Source organism: Mercenaria mercenaria, chromosome 7 (assembly GCF_021730395.1).
Source record: "Mercenaria mercenaria strain notata chromosome 7, MADL_Memer_1, whole genome shotgun sequence".
Classification (NCBI taxonomy): domain Eukaryota; kingdom Metazoa; phylum Mollusca; class Bivalvia; order Venerida; family Veneridae; genus Mercenaria; species Mercenaria mercenaria.
In genome coordinates this window covers 5929359-5942957 of record NC_069367.1, presented here as the reverse complement: position 1 = coordinate 5942957, position 13599 = coordinate 5929359, and the positions used below count along the sequence as shown (strand labels likewise).

General features: G+C 34.3%; 1 protein-coding gene across 1 annotated transcript; it reads left to right on the top strand.

The window, feature by feature from the left end:
- The first annotated feature begins 445 nt into the window (after positions 1-445).
- On the top strand, positions 446-12791 carry LOC123556091 (carbohydrate sulfotransferase 15-like). Its single transcript, XM_053548935.1, has 8 exons — positions 446-492; positions 3222-3399; positions 3757-3991; positions 4724-4840; positions 5206-5362; positions 8520-8682; positions 9361-9508; positions 9990-12791. Exons 1-8 carry the CDS (start codon positions 446-448, stop codon positions 10172-10174), a joined length of 1230 nt encoding a protein of 409 aa, XP_053404910.1. The 3' UTR covers positions 10175-12791.
- Positions 12792-13599: the final 808 nt, after the last annotated feature.

The window sequence follows — 13599 nt, the reverse complement described above, 5'->3', positions numbered from 1 at the left end:
ATCGTAACATCGCGCTTTCATCATCGTACTATCGCATTGTCACCATTGCACCATCACATTTTCACCATCCTACCGTCGCGTTTTCACCATCGTGTCATGACGTTTTCATCATCGTACCATCGCGTTATTACCATCGTACCATCGCATTTTCATCATCGCACCATCGCCTTCCGACGTTCATGCGCAGTGGTACAATATATGTGTCAATAAAATAGAGGCTTGATACAATCTAAATTTTACATTGCACTATGTACCTTAGACATTCGAACAAGAACAAACTGATGGTTCGATGGTGAAAACGCTGCGGTTCGATGATGAAAATGCGATGCTACGATCATGGTGATAACGCGATAGAACGACGGTGAAAACACGATGGTACGATGGTGAAAACGGATGGTACGATGTTGATAACGCGAAGACACGATGGTGTAAACGCGATGGTACGATGGTGAAAACGCGATGGTACGATGGTTATAATGTGATGGCACTACGGTGAAAACGCGACAGTACGATGGTGCTAACGCAATGGTACGATGGTAAAAATGCGAAGGCACGATGGTACGATGTTTAAAACGCGATGACACAATGGTGTGATGGTGAAAACGCGATAGTACGATGATGAAAGCGCGATATGACATGGACATTTTACCATCTTACCGTAACCATCGCGATTTTATTATCGTGCAATCGCCTTTTCACCATTATACCGTCGTTGTTTCATTGTCGTACCATCGCGCCATCGTTCCATCATGTATCGTTGTTTAGTATTAAATAAAGTCACGACTGTCTGAACGGAACACTGTATTTTTAATGTTCTATTTGTAGAGGTAGAAAAGAACATTTATTCTATCATTTATTTGATTTTCCGGTACTCGTAGAAAGCACAACATTTCTTTTTGTAGCAAGCTACCGTAAAAATGCCATGTTAAGTATTTTATTCTTCCTATCTTTATTGTTTTTACCGATAATAAATATATAATAAAATGTTCCAACACACATTCTTGACAACACAGTGACACAACACTATACAGGTGGACATTCTGCTTACTGCTACAAGTGGACAATATCATTTAAATTACTGGAAAATTGTTGAAAACGATGCTAAACCCGAACACACACACACACACACATATGAGTCGTGCCATGAGAAAACCAACATTGTGGCTTTGCGACCAGCATGGATCCAGACCAGCCATGCTGTTCGCTTTCAAAGCCTGCTGCAATTAGAGAAACTGTTAGCGAACAGCATGGATCCTGACCAGACTGCGCGGATGCGCAGACTGGTCTGGATCCATGCTGGTCGCAAAGCAACTATGTTGGTTTTCTCATGGCGCGGCTCATATATGTACAGGCCAACACTACTGTTTATTTTGAAGTTGCCATCTATGAGATGACCTTACCTTCTGTTTAAGGGTTTTGTCAATTTGCTTACACTATTAAATACACATATTCCTTTATTTGGTTTCTGTTTAATTTAACTAATCCCCACTTGAAAACAAACTTGGTTATAAATAGTCACATGTACTTAAACCGTATAAAATAAACAAATACAGAACGAATGTTTATGTACATATAAATATTACCAAAATTAAACCTATTTTATGTATTTTCTAGTATGTTAAAATTTCACTCAAATGTTAAAAATATGAATTAAAAACCATTTAGTGTAATGATGACAAAACCATTCCACTTTTTACACTTAGATATACAAAGTTAATCTTTATTATTTTAATCACATGTCGTAATCTCAAATAGACGGCTTTTTGTGAAGGAAAATAACGTTAAGGTTATCAATTACATTTAAGCATCTTTTACTCTTCCGATATATATTAGAACCGTCGTTTATATGACTGAAAAATTGTTGAAAAAGACGTTAAACCCGAACACACAAACGCACGCACGCACGCACGCACGCACACACACACACACACACACACATATTAGAGATATATTTAAGGAACAAAATTACCCACGGCATAAGGATATATCTCTATAGAGATATAATAATATCCCTACTATAAATATTATAATAAACTTGCAATTCCAACGAAACTCAGATAAATGTATAAATTGTCGATGCAAATCGTTGAAAATATAATACAATAGTTATTACATTTATATTTTTCATTTGGAAAAGTGTTAGATCAAATCTATAGTGATGTTAAGTTACCTCTACAGCAACCGGGACAAAAAAAATCAAATTAAAAACATAACTTCTTACAAGTATTTTACACTCAAATCAATTTCAATGATTTTTTTTTTTGTAAATTTCGAACATATCCATTACTTGACCATAATCTGATTAACCACATTCGAAAATAATAAAAGATATCATGTCAATTCATGTGCTTTAGTCATTACTATAACGAGTCATATTTTCATATTCTTAAATAACTTTTACAATCACGATTCCGAACTTGACTCTGTGATTTATTCTTGTTTGTTTTCCTTTTCAAGTATATTTGATCACGAAGTGTTTTTTATTTCTTCAAAGGTTAAATTTTCAACACGCTATTTGTCAACGAGAAATTGATATAAACGTGACTGAAATTAAACTATGATTGACTTAAAATAGTGATGTACACACATGTCATGTAGTTTATGGCCTGGTTAAACTTTTCATAGAATATTGTATTTCACTTTTATTTATTCTATCATTCACTTGTTTAATTACTTCTGTTTTGTTATGGTGAATCCCTGCTCTTGAACTCGCAATGTAAATTTGGCTACCAATTTGAAATGAATCAATCACTTTGCCGACCGATGACCACGCGTATTACTTCTGTATCAGTAAAGCAGTTTAACAGGACGATTATGCGACGGAGCAATGCCTTGCACTGGCTACTGATTTGAAAACGAATCAAATACTTTGCCAGCCGATGGGCATTCAAAATACTACAGTAAAGCACTTTAACAAGCAGATTATGCGACGGAGCAATGACTTACAGTGGCTATTGATTTGAAAACGAATCAAATACTTTGCCGACCGATGGACATGCATTTTACTGTAATAGTAAAGCAGTTCAACAAGACGATTATGCGACGGAGCAATCACTTACAGTGGCTACTGATTTGAAAACGAATCGAATACTTTGCCGACCGATGGACATGCATTTTACTATAATAGTAAAGCAGTTTAACAAGACGATTATGCGACGGAGCACTGCCTTACAGTGGAAAATATTGCTAATGTTCGTATTCTTTGTGATATTCTTATTTAGTGGGTTTAAAGAAAAGGAATGTTTCTTCGTTATTGACAAATATTCAGAGACAGCGGGAGAAACATCTCGAAAGAGAAACACATCGGCTGTGAACAAGGATCTATGCAAACATAATGCAACGTACACTCCTATTTTCCCGTACAGAAAAACGAAATTTGTTGAAAATATTTTTGACAAGGTAAGTTTTCTCTTATACTCAGAAGAAAAAAAAAACGCAAGGAGAATGATCCAAGTGTGCAAATTTTATATGCCTTTACGAAGAAAGAAAACTCATTGTTGTCGGATATTTTGTGTAATGTAAGAAGCAGGTCGGCAGACTTTACATACACAACGCCGGTCATGATCAAAACTTTTTATTCAAACAGTAAAATGAGTAAATTTTTCTTTCGCAAGTTGCGCAGCTGTTGAAAATGAGAATTTTACAGCAGTTAAAAAAAAAACATGATAGAAACCTTGACAATGTGTTTTTTCATGTAGTTGATACTGTCTCTTTAGATAAATAATGTACTGTGTTTATAAAATTTTCTCTTGATAGGATACATTGAAATTTCACAATCACTTTAAGAATCCATGTTTCGCCCAAACGCAACGATGCAAAGTTTCTGACGGAACGGTGACCGAGCAGCAAAGATTACGTTGTATTCCATATTTCTACATAATTGGCTTTCCTAAATGTGCTACTACAGATCTTTGGGACAGACTTCTACTTCATCCTCATATTGTTGCCAAACACGACAAAGAGTCCCATTATATAGACGATAAACGTTTCAGTAAGTTATACTCAATTGCCCACAACTGTTGATTTATTTTCTAATTGTTGCGCAATTGATTTATTTCTGCTGGTTGCGCAATTAATTGCCCACTGATTATTGCACAATCGATTTATTTCTAATTGTTACGCAATTAATTGCCCACTAATTATTACGTAGTTTATTTATTTATAATTGTTGCGCAATTGGTTAATTTTTACTGGTTGCACAATTCATTGCCCACGATATGTAGCCCAATTGATTTATTTTTAATTGTTACGCAATCAATTGCCCACTGATCATTGCACATTTACTTTATTTTTAATTTTAGCGCAGTTGATTTATTTATAATTGTTGCGCAATTGATTGCCCACAAATTATTGTGAAATTAATTGCATCTTATTGTTGTGCAATTGATTTATTTGCAAAGCTTTCTACTGGCAAGGTATCGAAGTTACAGCAGTACTGTTAATGCTTCACACGTTTTCAAAAATTTCCAGTTTATCGTAATAATTAAGCAGGAGTCAGAAATCATTAAAATGTAATAGAAGTAGAAAAATATATCGATGGTTCTTGTCATGGTAAACAAGAAGACGATGACAATGATAATGATGATGATGATGTAGATGATGATAATGATGATGGTGATGATGATGATGTAAAGCTTTATATACTTATCCTTAAAGAAAACAAATGTTAAAGGTTAGCATCGTGTATAAATAACTAATATTGATATCTTTATGACATTTTCAGACAATCAATGGTCTTTTGACAAATACTTGGATTACTTTTCATTAACCGCCGATGCAATATCTGAGCTCTGTGAGAATATACTGGACAGAGGCGACACTCAGTGTAATATCATTACTGGTAGGAGAAACGTTTATTAACTTTACAACTAATATATCTTTGGCCTTGAAGAATTATTCAGCAAAATACGTTTTACTTAATATTATACATTAGGTTTTACTTTATTGTTTGGCCTCATGAAGGACATATTCACTTCCGTTGCCTCTCATGAAAAGACTCAGTTAAACCGGGTCTGCTATCATTTTACTTAGTTGCAATCTATGATTCAAAAGGATCTTGTTGTAAAACTTACTGTAGGGCTTTCTGTTTTTAACAATAACTGTCCTCGTGTGTGTTAGTGTTCTATAATGACTTTTAGATTATTATATTTATAAGGTCAGGTTTTGTGTCTGTTATGTTAATTAAAATCCCCATCAAATGTGCAGGTGAAGCTACAGCCAATACTGCCGCTGTAAACGACTTGTGGTACATGTTACCAGAGAACAAAGGATGCACAGAACCCAGGATTACCAACCCAGACTACCTGTACAACATCAACCCAGAAATGAGGCTTATTGCATTGATCCGTGACCCCGTGGAGAGGTATAAGCCATGCCTTATTTGTAATTGTAGCGTTGCTTTATTTGTTTTGTCTGCTGGAACTTACGTAGAAAGAAATTCTGGTGTATATCTATGGGTATTACAATCACGTGTGACAGTTTTTATAGACTTTGCTTGAGGTTTAGAAATGTACGTATTAACCCTTACCCTGCTATATTTCTATAAACAACTTGTCCATCTTTCAGTTCGGACAGTACCATTAACTGCTAAAAGGGGTGTTTACCAAAAAGATACTGACTGAATGGCGAACAGTGTAGATACTGATCAGACTGCACGGATGTGCAGGCTGATCATGATCTACACTGGTCGCAAAGGCAGAATCAGTCGTGTCCAGCATAATAAGGGTTAAGCTTTTCGTAGTTAGTCAGTGAACTTGTTGTAGTCAGTACCATTTAAGGCAGTCATGTACGTTTGATCAACTGGAAATGATAGCATAAGATTATCCACAAAACATAGAATGTCTTGTAGACATATTGCAAATAATTTATTTTATCCCATGTATTAAGTGTTAAATAGTCAGCGTTTCTGTATTTATTAAGGTTGATTTTGACAATAGATAGGTTTTCATGGAAAGTAATTCTAAATAATAACAAAAATAAGGAACAATGTCAGGACACTAATTTATATTTGGTGCAATTTGAAAAATTGTGTACACAGATCGATAGTTTTTATTTTGTTGATTGAAAATATGTAAGTCTACAACTATTGAATGTTTCATTGATATTTACAGTGGTAAACGTCTTTTATACGCGAGATTGTCATCGAAAGAAAGTTTCGCCGTAGAAACCCGCAGTGAAAATTCACCAGAGAATTATAATCTGCAAATCGATCTAACAAACTAAAAATTTCAAGCACCTAGCCCTATTTTGTTACTGACTAGACCTCCTCCGGATACAATATTACTTTGAATAAAATTCTGCATTTTAGAACAATTTGTTCAAACTTGCATAACTGCCTTATTAATAAATGAATGATCTTTTATAAAATGTATACAAGTCCGATATATTCGTAATATTGAATATTTCACCAGCTAAACAGTGGTTATTTACCCAAAGGTTTTAGGATTATTTTTTTTTTTTTCAAAATAACGTTGAAATTAAATGCTTTCACTGTAAATGTTGCAATGTCTCCGAAAATTGTATCTAGGTACTACAGAATATGCAGTCATTTTCTTTTATATGAGCACCAAGATAAGGATTGCACACAAAATTGTACCAGTAGTAAAGCTAAGGTAATGACACTGTTACGTGAAACCCAAGATATCATGAATTCATACGTATCTTGTTTGATCTAAAACATTACCCCAGCTTGTCCAAAACAAATCACTTAACACGAGTGTGTACAGTATGGAAAAAAGGGAACTTGAGGCCTCAGAGACATAATCATTGTTTCTATAGAATGTCCCATACTGAAATGTTCAAGTGTGTTATAAAAGCTATTTGCAGAATTTACAAAATTATTACCTTGGCATTTCCTATAAATGTTTATATGTAGTTTTTAAAACGGAAGGAAGATCATGGCAAGGTATCCAAGGACAACAATTGTAAGCTTGTAAAATACTGTCCCATTGGACCGTCGGGTAATGCGTATATAGAAGCTTGTTCTGTAACACCCGCTGTGAAAATTAAAACTGCAACCGCTGTAACAGGCCCGTGTGCAGGATTTTTTGCTGGGGGGGCCCAACCTGGGGTGGGTTCGGGAGGGGTATCCCCTCCCGATTGTGAAATTTTTTTAATATGGCACATGAATAGATGCATTTTCCTGCTACCTGAAACACCTTTAAGGATGCATGAATGTATCATATATTTAAGGAAAAGTCTACTTTTTAATCATTTCATTGAGCCTTTTTCAGTGTATGTATGATTGCACAGTCACAGTGTATGGACTTATTTTCTGTATGATACCCAGTTGAAAAAAATGTTGAAGTTTTAAGATGATTATTAAGAAGACTAGCTCCTAGACTATGATATTTTTTTCCCATTTTTATGATTTCATGTAGTGAACTGAGCCAGTCTATATACTATGTCCAATATTACAATTTTAACATCAGTCCTCTAAGAAAATCTCTAGAATAGACTGGCTTTTGTCTTTATGAACATAAAAAAGAAAAAAAATCATAGAAATGTCATAATTATCAGTCTAGTGGCTAGTCTATTTATTAAGGGTATCCTATTTGCAAAATGGCCAAATGTTTTTAGATTTCCAACAAAACAAACGAAATATTATGACAATTACTATTTACATCGTAGATTTCAAATGACAATGAACTCTTAACTGTACCAAAGATCTATAAAAATAAATAGACGTGTATTTTATACTTCTTTGACTGTACAAACTATAACATCACGGCACATATTAAGTGATATTTTTATGTATAAAACCCCTCATAAGTAACGAGTTTTAGATGCGTTTTGTGAGATTTACTGAGAAACTACTTTTAAAACTATGAGAGTTTTTAAGTAAGGTTATTGGACCCAAAAGAGTAAAATTGATACAGTAGTTTCAAATTCATAATTGTTGTAAAATAAAAAGATCAATTTAATAAATTTGGGGAATGTGCCTTAATGTAGAAACAAAATACAACCATCATAATGTTTCAATTTTCAGATTCATTTTAAGATTTACTTAACAAAACCAACAATGTTCTGATCATTTTATAACAATTCCAAAGAGTAAAAAAACGTAATAGTTTCTCCACTACCCAATCAAGTACCGATCAAGCGATCAACGAAGCATGCACAGATTACCTGTGACATGCCTGGGGCTAATTTCCACTACCGGACACGGTTTTATGGCTCTCTTATGGCCTGTGTATTGCTGTCAAATCAAGCCAGTTGCGCTGGTGTATAAATTTGTTAATTGAGGGGCCCATAGTAATAAAAATCGTAACTAGGCAGCCAGCTGGGGGGGGGGGGGGGGGGGGCCCGGGCCCCCTGGCCCCCCACCTGGACACGTGCCTGTGTAACGCTGTTTAAACAATTTGATTTATTTCAATATAGATGATTAAGTAATTGTAGTTTTACATAGCCCAGGTTTTAGTAAAAAGTTTTCTAAAAGGTTAATTTCTCTCTCTCTCTCTCTCTCTCTCTCTCTCTCTCTCTCTCTCCCATTTTATTTTATTTTATTTATTTTTTTGCAGACTGTGGTCGGATTACCTCTATTTGGCGAAATATTTCAATTATAAAACCAGTCCAGAATCATTCCATCAACATACTGTTGATGCCATTGCAATTTATGACGACTGTCTCAAATATTTTACTCACAGGGGATGTGCTTATAATGAGTCCATCGGATCCATCCAGGTAAACAAACCGAATGTATACGTTTTAAAATGATATATCTAAATAAAATATGTTTGATATCTAAGCTTACTTTCACTGAGTATTTTAACGGTTTCGCGTCTAAGAGACTAATATGATGAAAACACATAAAAACAAAGACAAATATAGAAAGATAATATACCTCATACTAAGATTACAGCCTCCACCCGCCCCTACAGCAGCACCCTACACACAACATCGTTCATAGTTTGTCAATGTATTTGAATTTCAAAAGTTTTTGTTCTGTGCATTCTTCATTATGCTCACAGTGCTTATCCTGGTCTTCTATATCCAAACGGTCAGTTCAAGTGTTTAGTTTATAATGATATATTTTTCACTTGTGAAGGAAGTTCTACAACTTATATCAATCACTCCCGCCACGAGAATGCGAGTATGCGAGAAGAGAAACCAGTTTCCCTTTTTATGCTGAGTGCAAAGCAAGGGAGCTGCTGGTACCATTTCTCACGTCTTTAGTATGATGCGGCCGGGGACCGAACCCACGATCTCCCGCACTCAAAGCGAATGATCTACCACTAGGCTATCGAGGTGTGTAATTCAAGTTTTTCTGATTTTCCAATAGGTTCAGTTCTCTTTTTGATATCAAATCAATGACTCATGCATATAGATTATAATATAAATATGTTATATCTTTTGTTTCAGATGCGTCTACGGATGGGAATTTACGACATTCATGTTAGTGATTGGCTGAGAATTTTTCCAAGGAAACAATTATTGATTGTTCGAACTGAGGATTACAAGAAGAACACATCCGTTGTTCTCCAACGTGTTTTCGAGCATCTTGATATTGGTATAACCAAAGTATATTCAACATATTAATACATGTTGTATGTTTTCATTAAAATAATAGCAAGAGTGAAACCCTCATTTACATTTGATTGTTTTTTTTTTCCATACTGTTTCAATTTTGTGCATGTCTACGCGGCAGTCGTCAAATAAACTCTGCATTTGCGTCGTCTATAAATAAAACAGTTAAAAAGACGCAGGGTCATTTTATGGGTCACGGTAATGTAAGTTGCTAATCTATTGTAATTTAACTCTTATCATGCTGGCGTGATTCTGCCTTTGCGACCATTGTATAGATCAGGATCAACCTGCACATCCGTGCAGTCTGATCAAGATCTGCACTGTTCGCCATTCAGTCAATATATTTTTTTGTAAACACCCCTTTTAACATTTAATGGTACTGTCCACATTGAAAGGTGGAAAAGTTCGTTATAGAAATTTAGAAGGGAAGTATGTTCTAACTACTAGTATTATTTTTTCTTCAGATTTTCCGTCTAAGGAAATCTACGAACAAATGATAATGAAGTCAGAGAAAAATGTCAACATCAAAAGTATGGATATGTTGAGCGAAACCAGAGAGATATTATACAAGTTTTACGCACAGTCGTACGAAAATGTTGCATCCATTTTACAAGACTCGAACCTTGTGCTAAAGAAACCGGATGGATGATTAGCCAACAGTTATTAAAGGACACAGTTATGAAGCTTTTTGATAAAGCTGAATGTTTTAGAGAAATCTCGCAAATACCCAGACTTGTATCAATAATATGCACAATAAGACAAATAATCCGGACTTATATCACTGATATTCAAAGTAAAACAAATGTTCTAGACTGGAATCACTGATTTACAAAGTCATGACAAATACACTAGACTGGTATCACTTATATGCAAAATAAAACAAATATTCTAGACTGGTTTCACTCATCGGATATGCAAAGTCATGACAAATGCAATAGTCTAGACTGGTATCACTGATATGAAAAACAAAACAAATATTGAAGACTGAAATCACTGATATGCAAAGTAAAACAAATATTCTAGACTGGTATTACTGATATGCAAAGAAAGACAAATATTTCGGATTTGTACTACTGATATGTACAACAAGTCAATTACTCCAGACTAGTATCACTAATATGCAAAATAAAATGCGACCCGTTATTTGTTCCATTACTGACTTGCCAAGGCTGTTTGAGATATTGACAACTGATATTAATTTTTTTCCCGACAAAATCACAGTTTTAGATATATTATTTTGAAATCAGCACTATATCAAGGTCAGTATATCACTATATTCATCCTTGATGACATCAACGAAATATTTACCCGTTTTATGTGGTACTCTTTTTCACAGCGCAAAATGACGTTCGACGGTATGACGTTATAATCGTGACGTACAAATAGTGATTTTGTTGCATGATAATGTCACCATTTCAGTTTTCTTTGTTTGCTAGGAAAACAAATCCGGTCGTGTTAGAATTTTTGTCGACAGACTAATGATAATGCAAACGTTAGAATCAATAACTGTGGGAACACCTGAAGGACGTGCATGCACGTGTTCGATAGTTCCTAACATATACGCTGAATTTAGATCAATTTGAAATAAAATAATTTCAATTTATGCACTTCATAATAGCTGTACATGTTTCTCTATTTTTTTTTATTTTTTTTGTTGGTTCTGTGCAATAAGTTTATTTGTTCAATTCCTTTCAAAGTCTGCTTTCCATTTCTGGGTAATTTACATGTTACATATACAAAAAAATATCACGCTAATGTACACACTATGGGCTATATCAGCAAAGTCTTTGTGTCGTTTTTACAGTGTAAATGTGTTCTACAGGCGGATTATTCTAAACATTACCTACCAGCTGCTGGTAATCACTTGCATGAATGGGCAACTCTTTTGTTCATTATGTGAAAAAATAAATAAATGAACTGGTACTAAAAGTATACAAATATACCCTGTGGTTCTTTACATTCCCGAAGTTCTAACTGGGACTTGTTTCTCCGCTTTACGTTAAGTGTAATAAGAACTAATGTTATAGATTGTATGGCATAGAGCTACTGAAGTGCAATGGGGCAGGAAAAAAAAACACGACAATTCTGTTTACAAATGTCTATGCATTTAAGCAGGGTCAAATTAAACTGACTCTTTGAATATCAGACATTCTTTTTAAAATATAAACCGTTTTGTCAACTTTTGTTTACTTTGTAATATATTCGTCAATTTACCAATCCAAATTAATGTAAAGTTATTTCATTTATAAATCTCACCTTCGTTATCTGAAATTGACAATAGCTTAAAAATAATAAGAAATTAAAACATTTTTTGTAAGATTTTGAAATAAACTTTTAAAATCACAATTCCGTATTTGACTACGAGATTTTTTCCTATACAGTATTTACGAATTTATTCAGTAAGATATCAATCCCTTTGGATTTTGTACTTACTGATTTGTATAAAACAGAGTTGTTTTTAATTAAATTTTTTTTTTATTTTTTTTATTAATTTACTAATTTAGACAATTTTTATCAAGAAATGTTTGTTGTAAATTCAAAACAATTTAATTTCGATGCTATATTTGCAAATGATTACATTATACGATACGTGATTAAAAAGTATAACTACTTCACTTTTAGCCTGTTAAATTTCTAAAATGGACTAGTCTATCATTTAATTTGGGCAGTACCATTTACTATTTGAAGGAATGTTCACCGAAAAATTACTTTCTGAATGGTGAACAGTGCAGACCATGATCAGGCTACAGGGATGTGCAGGTTGATCTTGGACTGCACTGGTCGCAAAGGCAGAACCATTTGCCACCAGCAGGCTAAAAGTTAAGAATCTTATTTTAATAGGCCTCTTGCCGTAGATGGACGTACTAATATTTATTGACAATGCAATATCGCATTTCAGTTATATTGGTTCTATCATTTACCTGTTTATTTACTTCTGTTTTGGCAGATGAAGCCCTGATCTTGAACTTACAATGCAAATTAGTCATTCGATTGAAATTGGACCAATCGTTTTGTGTCCGATTTAACGAGTATAACCCCAAGTAAACAAATGGAGCGTTGCCACTATGCCTATATTCGTACTATGTATGATTGATATTATTAGCGGGTTTAGAGAAAGGAAATGTTTCTTAATTACAGATAAACTTTCATATGCAGCAAGGGAAACATTTTGTAGATGTGAACATATATCTTAGCAAATACAATCGTACACATACTCGAATTTCTTTTTCCCTTTTTATGTTCACAGAATACAAGTGCAGACTTGAAATCTTTAGAATAAGATATTCAAAATGTATTTTATTAGTTTGTTTGTTTTCCTTTTGTACACTCTCATTGTAGTTGGATATATTTACACAGAAGACAATTGAAAAAGTTTATTTACGTAATTAATTCAATAAGTCCCTATTGTTTTTCAAGTGAGTGACACTGAATAGGATAAACACAAAAAATAATGTGAAGCGGAATTTATATAGATATCAGCCTTACTCACCGACACAATCATCGGTGATGTGGCGACCTTCCAGATTTTGATGGCGGAGGAAAACCGCAAGTGCCTCTCCGTGCAATATTTCATCACGAGCGGGTACCTGGGTAGAACAACCATCTTTCCGTAGGCCAGCTGGATGGTTGGGTTTAATCACATAAGAACTCAACACCCGGAGCAAGGTTCAAACCCTCATCGCTGAGGGACAAGAGGTTCGAAATTACATTAAAAACTTGTTTGCTTGTGTTCTTACTTCTTTAACATTTAATCATTATGTGTCACAGTAATGTAAAGTTTCTTGTCTATTGTATATCATTGTTATAATTTTTCTTCTCTTTATTCTTTTTTTTTTTTTTAAAGTTGAACATCAAAGATAATCTATGGCCCAGAGATGCTGACGTCAGACAAAAATGAAACAATGAAAGTTTGAATATGCTTTGCGAAACCAGGGATATGTTACGCACGTTTTTTGGTCATACGAAAAAGTTGCATCCATTTTACAAGACACAAATCTTACTATTGTAGGTCCTAACTAAAGAAACCGGATTGATGAATAATAATCGGATGGCAAAGACGTACACAATTATGGA

Excerpts from the sequence above, each read along its gene's own strand:
- LOC123556091 (XM_053548935.1), top strand. The coding sequence starts at position 446 with ATGGTGAAAACGCGATGGTACGATGGTTATAATGTGATGGCACTACG. Across the intron at positions 3,992-4,723 it reads TATAGACGATAAACGTTTCA|ACAATCAATGGTCTTTTGAC; the intron begins GTAAGTTATACT and ends TGACATTTTCAG. Across the intron at positions 4,841-5,205 it reads TCAGTGTAATATCATTACTG|GTGAAGCTACAGCCAATACT; the intron begins GTAGGAGAAACG and ends TCAAATGTGCAG.